The sequence below is a fragment of the Talpa europaea genome (genome assembly GCF_964194135.1).
Source record: "Talpa europaea genome assembly, chromosome: 13".
NCBI lineage: Eukaryota > Metazoa > Chordata > Mammalia > Eulipotyphla > Talpidae > Talpa > Talpa europaea.
This window is the reverse complement of record NC_140080.1, coordinates 11033516-11055068: the sequence shown is the minus strand read 5'-3', so window position 1 is coordinate 11055068 and position 21553 is coordinate 11033516. Positions and strand designations below refer to the sequence as shown.

At 38.4% G+C, this 21553-nt stretch overlaps 1 protein-coding gene across 2 annotated transcripts in view; it reads left to right on the top strand.

The window, feature by feature from the left end:
* Positions 1-21553, top strand: part of SEC24D (SEC24 homolog D, COPII coat complex component) — a gene marked incomplete at both ends in the record, with an annotated part of 86818 nt that overhangs the window by 37649 nt on the left and 27616 nt on the right. For both annotated transcript variants that reach the window (XM_084252215.1, XM_084252214.1), the window contains 3 exons: positions 6586-6724; positions 10924-11039; positions 18341-18465. In XM_084252215.1, coding sequence (XP_084108341.1) covers positions 6586-6724; positions 10924-11039; positions 18341-18465 — 380 coding nt within the window. The remainder of the gene's footprint in view (positions 1-6585; positions 6725-10923; positions 11040-18340; positions 18466-21553) is intronic.

Below are 21553 nucleotides of genomic sequence, written 5' to 3'. Positions count from 1 at the left end.
ATTAAGTCTAGTCAGCATCTGTCCCCATACATAATTATACAATACAGGATAATAAACTGTAGTCACATACTGTACATTATACTCCAATGACTTCAATGTGTTATAGGTAGATGTTTGTACATTTTGACTTCCTTCACCATTTCAGTAAAATTTTTCAGGGTTTTGCACAAACCAAAAAAGATTATTTTATAAATGAAAGACATGTTCAAATCCAATGTAAACTGTAGATATAGTTATAAGAAGAATATATAGACTCTTGACAGCAATGCTGAAGAGCAAAAAATTGAAAATGATCTCTCAGTTGCCATCAACAGTTGAACTAGCAAGAGGATAGTTTTGCGGTAATGTAAGCACAAAGTTTTAGGTTAGCAAGAGTCACCTGAAAACATTCTTAGAAAACAAATGCATTTTTAAGATTAATACAATAATTGAGTGTATATCAGACTCTTGTACAAGTTTCATGATTTATAAAAGACTTTGAGAAAATATTTTCATGCTATAATCGTTATTTTTTAATGTCATGCAAACTTGTGCTGCTATTTAGAAAACACAGGTCCACAAGTTACTGTCACCCCGTACCTTTCTGGTCTGGTAGGCTAACTGGATGTCATAGGTGGTAAAGTTAAAAATAGTAAACACAAACACTCTGCTTCTCAGCTCTCTTTCCTATGGAGGTATCTTCAGTAAGTGCAGTTGAGACATATACTCTTTTCATTTTAGCTACTGGGCATAATCTTCTGGGAATCTGTCTCTGTCTGTCTTCCCTGCATGCCTGAGTCTGAATGTTTGACATTGTTAAAGGGTAGTTGTTCTTCACAGCTTCTGGATTATCTTTCCACATACCATTGCCTTGCTCCTCCTCACATCCACCAATCAATCCAAATTACCAACTGACCTCTTCAGTTAGATCCCAAAATAAGGTGCCACAATGGCACTTCACATGTGAAACCATTGCTGATGGAGACACCCATAGACAGTGACTTATTGGGAAAAACAATTGATGTTTAATAAGATCCTTTATCATGCCAAAGGACCTTGTCACAGCTTGGCAGGTCTTCTTGCTTTAAGTCTTGGCATTTGATTTAGGACCCACCTGAGGGAAAAAGGTCTATCCCATTATCAGTAACTGTTTGGCTGAGGTATTTCCTCCAGGCACTTGTGGTGATAACTGTGGTTTCCCAGGATACTGATTACTTTCCTGGAGATGTCTAGTAAGGAAATAAAAGGAGAGGAAAAGGAGAAGACATACTGAAAGTAGAAAATAAGTATTTTTTCAAAATCAGTAAACATGCATTAGAAGACAGAAAAGTAGGTGGTTAAGAAGTACAACTGTGCATGTGTAAATCTTTACGTAAGTGCTGGTGTTAAAAAATAAGTATTTGGGGTAGTGGGGCGAATGTGAGAGCGAAGGAGAGATGGGACTATCATCAATATCTGGAATATAAGGCAGGACTAGCACTCCTGACTCAAGTGTTTCTGAAATCTCAGATTCGGCCACTCTCACCTGCCCCTTCATCCACGTTGCCTGTGACCTGATGTTTGTTACAGAAAACTACTTCCTGGCAGAGGGCTGCTGGGTGGCAAGGCCAAGCTCTACCTGGAGCTGCTGTGCTGCTTTGCACCTGGACTTCTGGTTTGGAGAACAGGTGGTGTAAGGGGCAGCAGGAGCCATAGCTTCCAGAGCCCCCTGGCTTCCCAGGTCTCTAAGGTTCCTGCTGCACTCAGGGGTTGCTAGCCCATCAAGACTTTAGTTTCCTTACATATGCTTGGAAAAATTGGTGGAGGATTAGAAACTTTTAAAATGAGTTTTTCTGGCCTAGGTAATACATTTGATACATACTGTCATTTCTATACAGTGCATGCTTGAAATAGTCTGTATTTTTATGTTGTTTAATCTCTGTGTTTTACCCAGTATACTTTTTTAACCAATATGAAAAGTTTCTTTCAAGAAAGGAGGGTTTTTAAAATTTTGTGGTAGTAATAGCTGATGTTGGTAAATGTTATCAGAGTTACTTAAAATGAATGTAGCTTAATTCTCTTGAATATTTTAGTACCTGCTGAGGAAATTGCAGACCTTGAATAATGTCATTTCACTCAATGTCAATTCATTATAATGTTGAGAAAAGAAATCCCAGTTGACATTGAGTAAATTCACGTTATTCCAAGACCTGGTTTTATTGTAAGTCAGTTTGCCTAAAGTCACAGTTTCCAAGAACCTACCCACAAAGTTAAGTGAGGAATTATGCTAAAGCCTTGTTTTATTTTTCAGTTGCACAGTGCCACCTACTGGATCCACACTAAGCTCTCTGTCATCCATCACTTTTCTAAAGCAGAAATTATACAGCAAAATTTCTGTATTCAGACTATTTATTTTTCTAATGCCATATTAAAAATACATAGACTATAAGCTAGATAAGATTTTCTATGTGGATTTCTTTCTTTGCATGTTCTTTGTTTTCTTGGCACATTTATTTTTAATTTTTTTTTTGAAATGCAATCTGTAAGTAGATTAACTTTGTCTTTTAAGCTAAAAAGAACTTTAAAAATTTTTATATTCTGTTTAAAATTTTTACTGATTTTCCACTAGTTCACATCATTGTAATTTGGGGAATACAACTTAACACCCCACATATGAACATGCCTCGCTCTCCCTCCGCCAAAGCTTTATGCCACGATCCTGTTACTTTCCCTCCCCTGTTCTCTTCTCCCTTACCCACCTCCATTCCTTCTGGAAACACATATATTTTTTATAGAGTCTAAGAATTATTCTTGTTGTTTTACCAGTTGCTTTTCTTTGGTTATTTATGTTCTGCAAATGAGCGAGATCATCCCGTAACTGCCTTTCATTTTTGACTTATTTCAACTCACATGCTCACCTCAAGACCCATCTTTGCTGGTCTAAAGAACCAACTTTGTTCCAAAAGTTACTAATTTAATTTTTTTCAATAGTTGAGTAGTATTGCATTGGGTATATATTCCACAGCAGTTTTTAAAAGATTTATTTATGTTTATGCAAGAACCGGGGTACAGGCCAGATGTGCAGGAGAGTGAGAGGATTCACCAGAGACAGAGTGGGGAGCAGAACAGGCAGTCTGAAGAAATACACAGCTGAGGGGAGCAGCTGGTGAGACAGGAGAGGTCTGCTTCACCCTGTGGGATTCTCGCTGGCAAGCCGGGATCGAACGCATGCTGCAGAGGCTGCAGACAGCTTCACAGTGTGGCACTCAACTGCCTGCGCCACCAGGGAGGCCCTGTTCCACACTATTTTTGTCCAGTAATCTGTTGATGGACGTTTAGGTTGACTCATTGTCCTGGCTACTCTGAGCAATGCTGCCAGGCACACAAGGGTACAGGCATCTTGTCATGTTAGTGTTTTCATATTCTTCAGGTAAATACCTACCTTCAGTTAAATATCAGCAGTGGTAAAGCTGGGTCATATGGTATTTCCTTTTTATTTTTTTAGGACCCTCCATGCCTTTTTCCATAGATGTTGCACCCAATAGCATTCCCTTCCACATGGGTGAGGGTTCCTCTTCCTCCACACCTTTGCCAACAATTATTGTTTCCAGCCTTTTTGATTTGGGTCATTCTCACAGGAGGGAGGTGAAGGCTCATCCTCTCATCTGTGACTTTGATTTGCATTTCCCTGATGATAAGTGCTATGGAGCATTTTTTCATGTTCCTGTAAGCCATCTGAATGTCTTCATTGAAGAGGTGTCTATTAAGGTCAAATTAAATAGGCATTTTATTAATGATGCTTTCCTGAGTATTCTCTGTACTCCTTCCTTGCTCTTTTAATGTTTGCTTGTTAGTGTGGAATCTTTCTGTCTCACTGAACACACAATGACCCTGCACCTACTCTGTCTTATCCTTTTGCTTTTTCCATTTAAGAGAACGGAAAGTAAGGAGGCTGCAATATAGCAGAGACCAAATGATTAAAGTACATTTATAAGCAAAATTACAAAAAATCTGGAACTATTCCTGAAGGAAATTTGATATAACGTTCCTGGTAAGGTGGCAGAATCAACTTAGAGAACTTTTTGAAAAGTGAACTTTTTCACACAAGCTTTATACACTGAAGTTGAACTCAAGAAAAGTGAGATTAGCCATTTATGAGCTCATACTCCCTACTGTAGAGTAGATATGAGGGCATCTGGAGCAAAGCAAAGTCTCTGATGGTTTTCAGTGTAGCCTGCCAGATGAAACAGAACAACGTAATTTAGAAACCCTTGTCCTGTTTCCCAAACAGAAAAAGTAAACAGTTAAAAAGCTTTTAACATTCTTTCCTGTCACCTCAATTGTCTGAATACCTTATTTATCTAGCTGTCATCCAGATTCCAAAAGCATGAAAGTAGAAAAAATTTAAGTGTATTTAACAGCCTAGATATAGTAATTACTTGTTTCCACTTTATTACTAGACATTCATTTTCAGTTTGGCAAGTTTGAATCTGTCTTGACTGGAATGCTTAGGTGTAAGTTGCTGACAAGTTCATTGTCATTTTAGACTGAGCCTGCCTTTGAGTAAATCATATCAATAAAAATAAGGTTCTTTGCCCTCCATTGCTTTGGCCTTGATCAGCAGATAACTGTATCATATTTTATTTTCAAAGTCTCTCAGGCAATTGATTGTAACCTTTGATCTCCTTGAAGATAAAAGATTGAGAAACATAAATATGACTGAGTAAATGCAAACTCAAGACTTTTTTCTTATTTGACTCTTAAGAACATCCCCCGATACCAGAGAAAGCTGCAGAACAGGACAGTGACCAAAGGCATGATTGATACATTAGATTTTTGATCCAGGAAAACCTGTGTTACTGTACATTTTTACTTTCAGTTCTTACTCTAGTTTTTCATTCTTTGTCCTAAGAATCTCTGTAGTTCCTCACCTAGTTGATCCTCTCAGACTATTCCATATTACTGGAGAGAGGTGACAAACATTTGTCCCTTTGTGCTTTGCAAATAAAAAGTTGTATGCAGAAATGTATAGATGTCAACATTTGAATATGTATATTTGTATTTAAATCAAATTCTCAGAGTGCTTTAAAAATCTACGGTGCCTTTTTTCTGGTAAGCTTTTGATTATATGAAAATCTCCTAAGATAGATTCCTGATCTTATATAATTTTGGCAGTAATAATTTAGAGCAACCTGTAAGGTACCTTAAATATTCATATAAATAAGTACCATTAGAAATTGAAATCTGTGTAAGCCTTATTAATCTGTAATCCTGTTATTAAACCCTGTTATCACCTCTCAGTGTGAGTGATTTTGAGAGAGGAAAGGTTGTTCTCTATCTACTCTTACAGTTACTTGTTATCCAGTAATTTTGTGCCAGGCACAGTGTCCATCTTCCTTAAGTACTACTCATGAAGCCCTTGTCACAGCCCTACCATCAGTCAGCGGACCTGTGCCTGTCCTAAGGGGCAGAGGAAACCAAAAAGAGAAAATCCTACCCGTCTTCTGACTTTCTTGAAGCAGGAGGTGGGGGTGAAGGCAATGGGGAGTCAGTTGAGGTGGATTCTGAATTTTTTTTATCCTTTCCCTGAGACTTTCCTGTTTTACACTTAATAACACCCCCACCCCATGCTCTTAGAACACAACAATGAATTCATTTTCACTTGCAACATCCGGGCAGGACAAATAGTAACTCTCAGCTTTCTGAGATGAGCAGAAAATGGCCTTGTCACCTTAACTCAGTGCCTTATTCTGCCAGCTCTTTGGGTCTCCATGGAAAAGCAGCCTGCTTTATTTATGAATTTATCTTTAAAGAAAAACTTGGTGGATGTGCCAAGCCAGCCTTGTAATTACTGGGTTTTTCTAGAAATGTTATCTTTAAGGAGATTCACAGGAATAATAAGAATCTTTGTGGTTTTATTTTGAAAGCCAGAAAAATTGAGAAACAGGCAGACTTACAGTGCTAAAGCTTTTCCATTTTCAAGCTGTGAAAGATGTGTTTGTGCACATGTGTGCGAGGAAGAAACCATTACTTTTATTTTTTCAGTTCTGGCAAAGAACGAGTAGCTACATTAAGAGTACTTTGTGAAACATTTTGTCATCAGAAAAGACACAATCTTCCCTCTTGCCTAAATAAGTGAATGTTATTACATGTTTCTTAAGAGAGTTGCATTTTTGAAGAAACATTTTATGTGCTTTAATGGAGCTGTCTAAATAGACTGCTATGAAAACTAAGGAATGTTAAAATCAGACCTGATTTACTTCTTATCTATAGTCTGTGAGCTCACTTAGCAAACTATGTGATGCAAGATGTTCAGGAGACATTTTTAGTATAAAGTTTATTAGGTATTAGTACCATTTTTATATTTTCTCTCCTCTCTCTACATACATTTCAGTAAATGTCCAGCACACATATACGTAAATATGCATATATGCTTATAAGTGATATATAATAAAATTGATTTTCATTTGGGTATTGCCTTGAATTCACAAAGTGTCAAGTGAAGTACCTAGAGTTCCTTAGTGAGTGCCATTAGACTACTTTTCAGGCTACAGTTATTGCATAGGATTTCTGAAATATCTGGAAACCCTTTACCCACCTATGTCTTAATTTTATTTGCTTTTATAGACTCCCCTTTACTTGGTAAATCATGGAGAGACTGGACCCGTCAGATGCAACAGGTGCAAAGCCTACATGTGCCCATTTATGCAATTTATTGAAGGAGGAAGGAGGTATCAGTGTGGATTTTGCAACTGTGTGAATGATGGTAAGTGTAGCCATAAGGTGCTCTTTGCAAAAGCTCTTTATTGAATGAGATAGACGTCTTAGATTTGGGGCAAAAGTTTATGTTAAACCTGTATGTGTGTATATAGACATACACATATATGTATGTAAAAACTATCAGTTATACCTGAGCTTTTCCTAAATACTGATGAGCTCACATTCAAGAATAATTCAAAGGAATGACAAAAGAGGAAACATCCCTCAGCTTTATCATCTATAAACATAGAAGGTAAAATTGCATTTCCCTCCACCTTCGTGGAAGAAGATTGAGGAAAAAAATACCTACTTTTAGTTTTGTTCTTTTATAAAGAACATGCCAATGTCCATGTGGGTCCCTATACTTATGTGAGCCTAAGAACACCTGAATGTCCCAAAAGGAGCATGTTCTTGGTGCTTTCCGTGCAGGGAAGTTATAAAGAAGAAACCTTTTTTATCTTAACTATGTTTATAGATGATAAAGTGGAGAGAGATTTCTTTTGTCATTCCTCCAAGTTTTTCTTGAATGCGAATTCATCAGTATTTAGGAAGAACTCAGGTATAATCATAGACTATAACATGTATGTAGATTTTTTTTTCACTTCTGGAGTGAATATTGTATTGATTAGGAAGAAAAAATAGTATGCTGGGCTTTCCCAGAGTCACAATATGTTTTATATGGTATCTGCATAATATATATTTTCAGTTTCATTCCAGTAAGAATTCACTGATGTTGGGGAAAAAACTGCAGACTTAGACTTACTGAAAGTGCTTACATTTATTATATTTATAACATGTCTGTATTTTTAATTCTTTGGTGTCCAAGAAAGCCCATACCAGGCTGAGAAAGTTCCCACTCTATTTATATTGCTAAAACTTTCTGAGAGCCATGTGATGTTTATTAGAGCATGAGTTTTCTACATTTTCCCTCCATTTTATCTCTGTAGGCATGCTTCCCTGCAGGGCTTTAGATCAGAGGAACAGCTAGCACACTCTGCCTGGGAGCCAGGTCTTGCATGGCAGCTGGCTGCTCCCTCATGACGAGTGAGCTCAGGCACAGCTCTCTGCCAGCATCACTGCATTTATAGCGTCTCAGCCCCATGTGTGATCTTTGGTGCGAGAGCTCTCTTGGCCTCCTTGCTTCTCCACCCCCTTTCACAGGCTACGGCTTTGCCCAATCTAGAGTGTCAGGGACTGGCGTTCGAGGCTTTCTCACAAAGACCTTTGGTCTGTTCTTAAAACGCCTTGCTATGGAATGGAATCATTGCTTTCCAGCCTCATCTTGGGATATGTCTCTCCTTGCTCCAGTGGTCACATCTCTTCAGCACAAACTGCATGTCAAGTGAGAACAGATTCTGTTGGCCCTCCACCCTTAATTCTCTAAGGAAGATCTTTTCCCATCTCTCACCCTGGATGAAATCTATAATTCAGACCTCTCTATCTTGGGACCTAGATCTCAGGGACCCTATGACAAGTCAGTTTCCTGTTCCTTAGTTTTGGTGGGGAAGGAAATCACGGGAAGGCAGAGGCCTCTCATAAAGGATTTGGATGCAGCTCCCCACCAAGGTCATCTGCCCCTCGGTGTTCCCAGGCAAGCCCTCAACTTACTTAGGAAAGGATCAGGGATGTGGCACTAAGAACACCCAGGGGCTTCAAATTGGTGTTACTTCCTGGTCTCATACCCAAAATGTCAGCTCAGAGCCAAACATACCCAGCTACTTCCTGTTCTAGAACCACCCCTTAGAGTTCTTATATCTCCACAAAATACATTCTTTCCCTGGGTACCATTCCAGGAGATCACTAGGATCCTTTTCCAGTAGGGTTATTCATACTAGGATCAAACATTTGTCCCACAAGGGACACACACTCCTTCAACTTTATATTGACACCTTATTCTTCACTTGAGTTTAAAGAAGTCAGAGGTTTGCTGGGCTTAAAAAGAACCCAGCAGGGCTGGTCGCAGGATTCCCCTCCATTTCCCTTCAGAGTGTCTAGGGATTGCACAGTGAGAAGTCGGTGAGGTCAGAGGCCTGCAAGGAGACATGTGCCAGAGGGCCAGATGTGATTTCTGGTGTGACTTGCATTTCAGTTTATAAAACATGACAACTAATATTAAGTGCTAACAAATACCAAATTAATTAATAGAAGAGGAAACAGTTTCACATATTACATGCAGATGTGTGAGTAAAAGCTACACAGTGTTAAGAACCTTGTATGCTGACAAGCAGAGGGTAGTCCATCTCAGTGAAGTGTAAGAAAGTAGCAGTTCAAGGCACAATTTAATCAGTTTAGTGGAGTCTGGGGAGGGGCTTGGTTCACTCCCATAATCTCTTCAAGGCTCTGCATTGTTCAAATTCAGAGATTCTTCTGAACATGTGGATTTTATTTTATTATTTTTTAAAAGATTTATTTATGCATACAAGAGCTGGGGTACAGGCCAGAGATGTGGGGCGGGAAGGGGGGCGTGAGAGGAACCACCAGAGACGGAGTAGGGAAGAGAACAAGCAGATCGACTGAAATCCACTGCTGAGGGGAGCAGCGAGCAACTCAGGAAAGGTCTGCTGCGCCATGTGGGTAGCTCCCTGGCCGGTTGGGGATCGAACTCATGCTGCAGAGGCTGCAGTGCTTCTTAGTGCAGTGCTTAACCCCTTGAGCCACCAGGGAGGCCCCCACATGTGGATTTTATAAAACTTGTTTCATATGCTATGGTAAGAAAAGATATAGTAAGAAAAAATGAAAAATCGGGCCTCCCCGGTTGCGCAGGTGTTTGAGCGCCACACCGTGAAGCTGTTTGCAGCCTCTGCAGCGCCGGTTCGATCCCGGCTGGCCGGCAAGGGTCCCACATGGCGCCGCAAACCTCTCCTGTCTTGCCTGCTGCTCCCCTCAGCAGTGTACTTTGGTCCTTCTGCCTGTTGTGTTCCCTGCTCTGTCTCTGGTGAATCCTCTCACCCTCCCGCACATCTGACCTGTACCCCAGTTCTTGTATAAATAAATAAAAGAAAAAAAGAAAAAATGAAAAATCAAACCTCAGTGATTTCTTTAAGTCCGTCCTAAGAGAACAGTCCTGTTATAATCCACACAGTTAGTTCACAACTGAATCACAAAGAATACTGAGTTGTTGGCTTTATAACAAAAGGCATTACTTCTGTGACTTTCCACATGAAAATGTTGTTCTTTAGGAAATGTTTGATATTGGAGCATTGCTGGTTATTCTAAGTATCTCTGTTAGCAGTGGTTTAATAGCCAGCCCTTTTAATCTCAAGGCAGCAAGAGTTGGTTTTCACAGAGATACCAGCCCATATTTGTCCAAGTGTTCAGTATGTGACTCATGATTGTTCCTGTGCTGTTGGATGGTGGCCAGGTCTCTGCCTGAACCAACCTTCTTAGACATTTGAATCAAATTAAGATTCCCTCAGCTGAAATCTCAGTGGTGTCATCTTTCCCTAATACAGTAATCCTCTCTCCTCAAACCCAAACACAAAAAGATTGCCATGCAAGCTTCCCAGGACTAGAGGCATCTCTTAATTAAAGGATGGCACACATATTGTGCCTAGTAGTATAGTCAAAATAACCATTGTCTGTTTCTATTAAGTAATTTTAAAATCGTTAGAAAAACCAGAATCCCTCCTAAAAGGTAACTAACAACTTAAAGACACCACTGCTTTCTTTTTTTTTTTAAGTTTTTTTTTTTCTAAACATTTATTTATTTATACAAGAACTGGGGTATAGGCCAGAGGCACGGGAGAGTGAGAGGATTCATCAGAGACAAAGCAGGGAGCAGAACAGGCAGACAACCGGAAACATTGCTGAGGGGAGCAGCGGGCAAGACAGGAGAGGTCTGCCACACCATGTGGGTATCTCCCTGGCCGGCCAGGAATTGAACCCACGCTGCAGAGGCTGCAGGCAGCTTCGCAGCGCTGCGCTCAACCCACTGCGCCATACTTTCATTTGTTTCTCTGTGATATTTCAAATCATAAATACCCCTTTTCATCAGTAACTTGTAGAGGGGCCTAGAGGATTTTTTCAGAAAATCCTCACACTTTCCTGGACATGCTTTTTAATAGTGGGCATTTAGAATATACTACATTGCAGCTTTAAAACACACTTTTTAAAATACTAACTCATTTCCTCCCATAATGAATTTTGAGCATTTATTAAATTCTTATAAATACAGAAGATTTCCTTTCTTATTTTTATTTCCATTAGTACCACCATTCTATTTCCAACATCTGGACCACATGGGAAGAAGACTGGACCACTATGAGAAACCAGAGCTATCACTGGGTTCTTATGAATTTGTTGCTACTTTGGATTACTGCAGGGTAAGTGTTTATACATTGATGTTAGGGGCAAGTGAATAACTTTCATAATGTAAAGAGCTGCCTTGATTCACAAACAAAGCATTTTGGTGGTGCCATTGAGATTTGGAAATGCCCAAGATACAAACCAGGTCTTCTAGTCATTAACCTAATTAAGATGCAAAACTATTCACTGCCGTGGTCATTTTATAAAACTAAAATGTGGAGCACGAAATAGAAAGTAATTTAATTTTTCTGTCTCTACCAGATAGCATAGAACCTCTCTACCTCCAATCTCCAACCCAGGAATCTCTTCCAGACTAGCTCAGCTGCATGGGTACCTTGATTTAAAAATTAATGTAAAAAGTTTAGCTTTCCTTGTAAGATCATGAACTGTTAGATCCCAAACCACTTCCTCACCTATTTATTCAATATACAGAATCCTCATCTTTTACTCTGAATTGCAAACTCCTTTTACATGTCTAGGATTCTTTCCACCCTCCTGTTATGGCTATCCATATCCCACCTGGCAAGCTCCTTATTTCCTCACACCTGGCTGAAGTGTGTGTGCATGCATAATGCATGCACATAGAGTAAGAACACAGATTCTTCTGATTTCATCTTGCTAATGATTTACTGAATTTTCTCAGTTATTTTTGTTATTTTCATAGAAATTGGTCCACATATCTATTTTAGTAGTTATCTCGAGGAAATTTGAATCTTCTTACATGTTTCCTTCTTCATAGAACAATAGACGTGCCCAAGTCATCGTTCTGACACCTTCCACTGATTCTGGCACAGAGTAGGCAGCTGATGAAACATATATTTCCCTTCTCCAGTGTCATAGTGCAGAGTCATCATTGTGCATACCTTATAGGACTTTAAAGTTCTTGAATGATGTAGAAATACCTTCTTGGGTATGAGATCTTGACTGACAACCAGCAGTGATTCTGACTTATTTCCTTGCTTCCCCTTCCAAAAATGAATGCCCAGTTTTCAGGAAACAGCCTCTGGTGCACCGATTTTTTTTCATAAATGTTTTGCAGTCTGTGAACAAAGAATGTTTCTTTAAACTAAAGTTTATTTAATTGATTGCATTTAATTTTTTTCAATTAACATAACTTTTGCATTTATTTTTAGCATTTTACATGATTTCTTCACTGTTTTACATAGGATTAGTTATTAAAGACAACTTAATTCTTTATTAGTTTAAAATGCTATACGATTTGAACATGCTCTGGGAAATGTAAGAACACATTTGGTACAAATGTGTTATTTCAAGCAAAAAGCATGTCCTGTAGTACTGATAACTGAGACGGTTGATTTGTTCTTTACTGCTACTGACTGAAGAGGGGTGATTTGGCAGACTATAAACATTTGAAGTTCTAATTAAATGTAATAAAGCCATTATAACTAGTGATGGAAAATCTATTCACTGATCTTTGCAACTGTCATATAAATCTAACCAGGCTCTGAGTTACCATGTCTCTGCCAAAAAGGTTATGCTATCTGGATTTTATGTTTTTTTTAGCAGAAACTTGGGCAAAGAATCAAATCTATTTCTGGGAACAAAAGTCTTAGTATCTTCAAACTTTGTTATCTGGAAGTGTTCCAGATGTCTAATTGATGAGAAATCTCGCCTAGCAGGCAAGGAGCCAAATGAAAATTATACATTTTGAAGAACTTTGTAAACTTAATCTTCCTTTTATTATTCCAAATAGAATTCAACATAAAAGATGTTGTAAATATCTTCAAATTTAATTAAAATTTAAAATATAAATGAAGTATAATAATGAGTTGCCTTAAGGATTTGAATGATAGAAAAGAGCTTATTTAATGCCTACATGTGCTTTTTAAAAAGTACCCTGCCAGCTACAGGAAAATTACAAAATCACATTTCCTTATTCATTTTTGTTTCTTTTAACACCAATTTTAGATGTTAAGTGGGCATTTCCTTAACATTTACTCTGTGAAGTTCTGTGCTAAGTGCATGGAGTCATTTATTTCTCACAGTGAAACCATCTGGTGAGTGCACCATTAAAAGGGGAAACTGAGGCTCATGGAGTTAAGGTACCAACCTTAGTCCCCACATGTAAAAAATGATGGAGCCAATCTCAAACCCAATCTGTACACCTAGGATTCCCGCTTCTCTGTCATACCACTGTGGATATGGAGGCAAATGCTTAGAAAATCACCATGGAGCTCCCTTGGAAAATCACCATGGAAAACTGTCACATAACAGTTTTCCACTTATCACTTTATAGAATATAGTGGCATATAAAGTGTACCTGAAATGTAAAATTGCATCTCATCTAGGCTTTTCTTTTCCTAAATAAAAATTAGCTTCTCTACTTAATTTTAATTTACTTTGACATTTATTGGATACCTAGCATGTCCAAGGCACTTGGATATGTCCTGCCAGTGAACCTGAAATTAGCTAGATGATTGATGAACCTGATCTCAAGATACCTGCCATGTGTAGACCCGATAAGAAAAGTATATAGTTACCATACAAACTGATTATGATCGATGAGGTAAGAGTAGATTAATCAAAGTGCCATAAGAAAACAGATTAGCAATAACAGGATTTGAAGGGTCACAGAAAGATTTATATAGGAAGTGACATTTGAGCTGGTTAAACTGTGAGCAGAGAATGGACATATGGAAATGCAGGCTGGGGATCTAAATGTTGGGGAGAAGCAGGTCTCACAAAGGAACTTGCAGCTGACGCCACTTTCTTCAGGAGCTAGGCAACACTGTGGGTGAGTAAAGTGGGCTGGTATGGGGACAAGATAATTGGAGACTAAATTCCCCTTTCCTCCAAAACATTTTCAAATTCAAACATTTTAAAAAGTACTCTGCCAAGGAAAACAATTTTCTGGCCAAATTCTTGGCCTAGGCTCACCAGATTTGACTTCTGGATAGGAAATACTTTGAAAACGGCAAGCACTTAAGTTAGTTGGAGGAATGTGTATTGGGAAATAAGGGGAAGTAAAGCTGGGAAACTGTTTGGATACACACAGTGTCCCTTTACTTTCCATTGGATCCAACATCCTACCTTTGATCTCTTAGAAAAAGTGAGTATTAGGGAGAGTCAGGCCATTGACAAATTTATTTTAATTCAATAGTCCTTGAGGGCAATTAATGGTAAGATGGAGTTATCTCCACTTCTCTGTCCACCCATCCACCCACATATTCATTAACTCAATCAACCTGCAGTTATAAGCACTTTTTGGCTTTTATTTATTTATTTATTTTTTGGTGCCTTGCTCCATGCATGGTTCCAGTGACCCAGTAAACTTCCTACAGTTGGAGTTGGTAGCAACATGATCTGTATTACATCTCAGACCGTCTATTCTGATGACCTATATTAAATGAGAGGAGAGAGATTAGAAGCGGGAAGGTAAGACAAGTTAATGCAGCAACCCAAGCAAAAGAAAATGAAGGTAGTCTAACAGCTCCTCAAAAAAAAAAAAAAAAAAAAAAATAGAATTGTCATCTGATTCAGCAATTCCGTGTCTGAGCATATACTCAATACAATTGAAACTGTGCATTTAAACATGTTTAAGATGGTATTTTTTTTTAATAATAAATTTTATTTTTCTATTCCCCATACAATTGCAACCCCCCATTCTGACCCCAATCCGTCCCCTCCCACCCCCCACCCCCCAAAGAGTGCCTCTGGTTCATAGTTTTTTGTTGATTTTGATTTTCACTTTCTTATAGTTATTCATTTTCCTGGTCCTTTATTTAAGTTTTCTAGATTCCTGCTATGAGTGAGACCATCCGGTATTTTTCTTTTTCTTTCTGGCTTATTTCGCTGAGCATGACCCCTTCCAGCGCCATCCATGTTGCTGCAAATTGCATGTGTTTATCTTTTTTGAATGCTGAGTAATATTCCATGGTCTATATGTACCACATCTTCTTGATCCCGTCAAAAGATGGTATATTTTTATTGTGTGTATTTTCCACAATTATTCATAGCGTTTTGCACCATATTCATAGCAATATCCAAAAGGTGGAAACTACCCAAGTGCCTATTGACAGTTGAATGGATAAAATAAAAATTTTGACATACATGCGTGTGTAATGAAATCTCCTTAAAAAGGAGATTTTCCTTAAAAAGGAAAAGAACTTATGACACAGGGATCAGTATCGAGGACATGATGCTAGGAGAAATAATCCAGTCACAAGAATGATAAATACTGTCTGATTCTACATTTATAAAGTACCCAGAGGAGTCAAATTCATGGAAACAAAATGTAGAAACAAAGAGTGGTTGCCAGGGACTGGAGGGGGACACTGTAAGTTTTTCTTTAATGGATGAAGAGTTAAGTTCTTGTTAGTTGTCTAACAATGTGAATATACTTCATGCCCCCAAACCGTACATTTAAACATGTTTAAGGTGGTATATTTTATGTTATGTGTATTATTTGTGTGGGGATGGGAAGTCAAATGGACAATTCCAGGTACAGAGTGAGATGTCAAGCCCAGGTTATTGTAGAGGACCATGCTTTCTGGTACTTTCCTTAGAGAAAATACCAGTTTTGTGGGAGAAATGTATTAACTTCTAAAACTTTGAGTGTAAGGTGAGGGCAGTTGTGCTATAGCTAATTGGATGCTTGTCTGGAGCTCAGAAAAGAGACCAGGATGAAGGAGAATTTGAGAAGCCACCTCTGTAGAGGTGCTGGTTGAAACTGAGTAAGTGAATGAGATTTCCTTGAGGGAGCAGGTGGGGAGAAGAAAGAAGAGGGTGACCTTTGGAGAAAGAAAGCTAAGAAAATAAAAAAATGGAAGCAACAGTCAGAAACTGGGAGAGGAAATGATCCCACAGCACATTGGAAGCTGAAAGAGGTGTTCCATGCCTAAGAGGGCAAAGAAATAAAGACATTTAGTAGAACTGGATTTTAGCAGTTTTAGTAAAGTGTCATGGAAAACCAAGTATTTGTAGTATTGTGATGGTTAAGCATGTCTGGAAAAGCAAAGTTGGATTGATGAGGGAGAGTCATCCACTGAAGAAGGCAATGAGGAAGCCATTAGAGTTTTCTAGGTGCAAAATAACAAGCTTCTGAAGGTTAAGAGTAGGGATGGAGTACAGTATGTGAAAGAAGCATTTTGTTTTTTCTTTTTTTTAAATATTATTTCAAGTTTAATTTCTAAAGTTTTCTTAACTTTCTTATACTGTTGTTCATTTTTGGACAGTATTTGATTTCTTCTCTCAAGTGTAGTCCCTGTAGTTCTCCCACCACCATAGCACCTGTGACCCATCACTGAAGTCCCTGGCGCTCCTCCTACCCCTATTTTGACCCCTCTCCCTTCCCTTCCTCTGCTCTGTGCCTCAGCTCTGTGATCAGCTTCCAAATTGTCTTTTTTCCCCCCTGACACTTTGTTTGGTTTCTCTATATTCCACAGGCAAGTGAAACCCTCTGGTATTTATCATTTTTCTCCTGACTTGTTTTGCTTAGCATAATCCCTTCCAGCTCCATCCATGTTGCCATAAATGGCATGGGTTTATCTTTTTTGATTGCTGAGTAGTATTCCATTGTGTATATATCAACTTTGAAAGAATAAATTAGTGGAAAAGGAATAGTCAAATCTAATTCATGTTTTTCAGCCTTTGAGTTGGTGTGTTACAGAAAGAAGTGGAGGAGAATGTAATTTAGAAGAATAATGGAACTACATAGAAAAGCTACAGTGTACAACTCCCGTAGAAAAGAATAATCTACTAATAGGGAAAACATTTAGAGAGAACTCGTAATGGTAAATTTAGGAGAGAATGCAAGCATGGTAAAGGTACATTTGGGTTGGTGATATAATTAATTTAGTTTAATTAATGGAAATGATTGTTATTTTCATCCCAAATACATGAACTTAAATCTATGCAATGAGTAAAATTGGTTGGGATAAGGATGATTCACAATAAAAATTGCTAACATAGCAGTATTTTTCTTCCTTTTTTGTTGGTTTGATGTTGGATGTGGCAAGTGATGAAGTTTGTAGGTTGATGGTTTTTCTGTCCTATAATTTCCTCTACTTGCCAATGAAAGACTTTTGTTAGGAGAACATATTTCGCCTTGTAGTGGATGTAGAATGAATCAGTGAGTTAATTTGGAGATATTATCATCTAGGTTTATAATTATAATAATCACAATATTCTATTGTACAATGCTTGTCATTTATCATAAAATTAAAAATTAAATTGATTTAACTCTTCTGTCTCTAGAAGAGTTATTTATGAGTCTCTATGAGTCATTTACATTGTTGGCCTGTGGCTCTCTTTTCTAAATATTTTTTAAGACCCAACTGAAAGAATCACTTCCTAAGAGCTATTTGAACACCAGCCAGTAATGGAACCAACAACTACAAAATATTTATACAGCAGCTGTTTTATGTTATAGTGATTGTTTAAAATAGAAAAGGCCCAATATTTCCCTTTTTACCATAAATAGGAATGAAATAGGTGGGTAATTAATTATATAGTATAATCTTTATGTATACAGTTACATTTTTGTATATAACTTCATATCTTTAAAACAAAAAGAACTTCTAAGGGAAGAGATTTGAAAATAGCAATATCAAGTTAATGGTACAAGTTAATACAGTTTCCAAAAACAAATGCTAATTTTTGTATACACTCTTTTTGGACAGAATTTTTCAGGTTCCTGGCACGTTCCCTCCTGTAAGGTGGAGTGTTATAAACAAGGCGGAACGTGGACAATACGTGCTCTTGCACAATTGTAGCAATAAGGTCTTTGGGGCTTTATGAAAGTGAACTCTCTCTGCTAGATATTGTAATACTGTCTATTTCAATCGTGGAACCTAGGTCATATCCTAGAAAATAAATAGCTTGTATATATATATATTTTTTTTTTAAAGATTTATTTATTTGTTTTATACAAGAACTGGGGTACAGGCCAGATGCGTGGGAAGATGAGAGGATTCACCAGAGACAGAGCAGGGAACAGAACAGGCAGACTGATGAAATACACTGCTGAGCAGAGCAGCGGGCGAGACAGGAGAGGTCTGCCATGCCATGTGGGACCCTCACTGGCTGGCCAGGATCGATCCGGCACTGCAGAGGCTGTGGACAGCTTCATAGCACAGCACTCAACTGCCTGCGCCACCAGGGGAGGCCAGCTTGTATATTTTTTATAGCTTTAGAGACTGTGTTCTAGAAAGTGATTCACTTCCACAGCAGTTACATCCTAAATATTGGATGGAACATTGATGTTTCAACAGCAAGAGTTTCTGAATGTTTTAATTTGATTATGAAATGTATGCACGTCATAATTACATGTTTATGTGATTTATTTGCTTTCCTGTAGAAGAATAAGCCTCCCAACCCACCAGCCTTTATCTTCATGATTGATGTTTCATATAGTAACATAAAGAATGGACTTGTGAAGCTCATCTGTGAAGAACTGAAGACCGTGCTGGAAAGACTTCCAAAGTAAGGAAACTGACATTCTTTTTATAACTTATACAATGCTGCTGAATTAGTTTATCAGTAGGAAATTTATTAGACAGGAAACAAGTGCTATTTTTTGCTAATGAGGACATTGGGTAATTCTTTATAGGTTAAATAGCACCAATCTTTGAAATCCTATAAAAGTCATTGTGAACTTTGGTACAAAGCAAAAGGAAAAAAAAAAAAAAAAAAACAACCACCACCAGACAAATAATGCTGTCGTGAACAGTATTCAAATTACATTGTCATTTACAAGGAGAATTCCAACAGTGTGGTAGAGAAGACTTTGGAAGCTGTGTTTCCCTTTTTCAAAAGCATTGTTTTCCAAGTGGACACTAGTGGTTTCTAGGCTTGGTAAACATCTAAGGGGTGACAGAAAAGGAAATTGTTGTCTTATGCAGAGATGGTGCTTTTTAACCAAATTTCCTTTTGCCCTTATAATACACTACCTAATGCCTTTGCAGCTTCCTTGTCTCTGTGTTCTGTGACTGTGCAAGTACACCTCTCCATGGCAGGGGCAGTGCACAAATGGAAAGGTGGAAAGGTAGCTTAGCAATCACTGTGCACAAACTGTTTAGGACAGGAATTTGCATCCAGTAAGGAGACTCAAGAACAGAGAAAATGCCTTCCTTTATGAGAAGAAGGCATGTTGAGAAAATAAAAGAACTTAGGAAGGATGGTCTGGCACATGCTACCTGACCAGTTTCAGCCTCTTCCCATTCTACGCCTGAACATAAAAGCAATCTCTGTTCTGGAAAGGGAGCTCTGGCAGTAGCTTATCTGCAGCCCACAATCTGGGCTGCTACTCTTCATACCCCCTCCACTTATGGCCCTCTGAGAGCGCGCATGAGGAGGCTCGGCAGAGAGAACTCTGGACCTCCCAGGAGTAGTTTTGTTTGTTTCCATGAAGCTGAAATCATAATCTTCTCGAGCACGGTTTGGAAAAGCTGTGGGGATGTTTAAAAAACACTGAGGTGATTTCAAACTGAATTGTAAAATGAAGAATGAGCTGGGGGCAGGCTGAAGAGGGAGCATCAGAAAGGCATCTGCCGCCTGCAGACTTGTGACTGTAGTTTGTGACCTCTTTCTTAGGGAACCTTGAGAAGCAGGGACTTTTTTTGTTACTATGATGTTATTTTATCAGAGAACGCTCTACCTGTGCTGTTTAAATTTTGAATCTGAGTTTTGAGCTTGATGAGTATGAAAGAAAACTACTTTTTGGAAATGTTCTCTCTTCCTTCTCTCACTCTACCTCAGATCAGGCTGGTCTGCTCACCAACCATGTGTTCCTTTTCAACAAGTGATGATACAAAACTTTTAAGTCATAAAATCACACTCCTTCTGTAAGTGTCATCATAACTTTGATATCCAACTGGAGCAGATGTGTGGCTTTGGCAAAAGATAAAAATAAAAAAAAAGAAGACTGATGGTTAATTCCCTGCAACTGCCCAAATACCTCTCAAAAGTTTTTATTAAAGTCCAAATGTCTTATGGGATTGGGGTCAGAATGGGGGGATTGCAATTGTATGGGGAATATAAAAATAAAATTTATTAATTAAAAAAAAAATAAAGTCCAAATGTCTTTTCTCCATCATCTTTTCAAACTAATTTATTGTTTTTTTTCCTTCTCCCCCCAAATTTATTTTGGTCTAATCATGCATATAATTTTATATACATTTTTACAATAAGATTTCCAAGATTTTGATTTACTTTTTAGAAGTAAAGCAGTTAATATGCAAAATAACCTTTTTAAAAAACACTGTTCAAGTCTTGATGAATGTCTTAGGTATGTTCATCTCTTAGTTAATCTTTTGAAAAGGGAGGACCCCGTTCTTCAGTATTTAACTTCAAATTTATATCTTTGCTATCCCCAGGTTGCCAGACTTTTCTGTCTTCTCTAGAACTGAAATGGTTTGAAATATTTCACCCATTATTCAGATCAAGCTCTGGGGTCTTTGCTGGTTGTTTGTTTTGTTTTTGATGTTGTAGAGAAAGTGTTCTAAGTGCTTGACTTTTGAATATTCTGGTTGATCTAGATGCTAATATTTTCAGTGTTGCTCTGTCAGATTCATTTGTTAAAATAATGGGAGCAAATGCTGGGGGTGGCCACTGAAAAGCAGGATGCCAACAACATATTGCTCTATACGGCATCCTTTATGTAACTCCATGGAAATTGTATAGAGTTAGTACGAAGGAGAGGGTAAGACTTTTCTTCCGGATATGATTTAACAAGGCAGTTATACTGTAGAAAAAGAAAATTTTAAGTTAGTTCTTTGTTTCTCAAACAAATTAAGAAATAATATGTTCCCATGGGGATATGTTCCAATATTTTGAAATACTGTGAGATGTTCTGATGAGATTTATTTTTTAAGTGTTAATTTAGATGCTACGTGAACCTCTGAGTCCCAGGATATACCTTTCTCATCTCTTGAAAATGTCCAATCCCAATGGGAAATAGCAAACCAGAATCGTCATTTTTCTTTTGTGCTCTTTTCTCTTGTTAGTTCTAAGAAACCATTGAGAGAGAGTAAGTGTCCTTAATGATTTGCTGGACCTTTTTTCACCTTAGGCAATAAAAGGTTTGCTGGGAAATGCGACCCTCACCAGTGCCGAGTGGCGTACTGGCTCTCAAAGTAATCAAGCCTGGATTTTGATGTTTGCTCATTCCTGTGGTATAAATACTTCCAGCCAGGCTGATTTTAAATTAGGAAGGTCGTCACCAAACTGGCCTTGGAAAGCCGTCCTATAATTAGCTTATCAATTGTGCTCTCACTTGCCAACCCAAACACCCTGTTTCACCATATAATAATCACCATCAAGGGCCTCCCCAGTGGCACAGCAGTTGAGCGCTGGGCTGCGAAGCTGCTTGCAGCCTCTGCAGTGCCGGTTTGATCCCTGGCCACCTGGCTAGGGTCCCACATGGCGCGCAGACCTCTCCTGCTGTGCCCGCTGCTCCCCTCGGCAGTGTATTTCATCAGCCTGCCTGTTCTGCTCTCCGCTCTGGCTCTGGTGAATTCTCTCACCCTCCCGTGTTTCTGACTGTACCCAGTGCTTGTATAAATAAATAAAT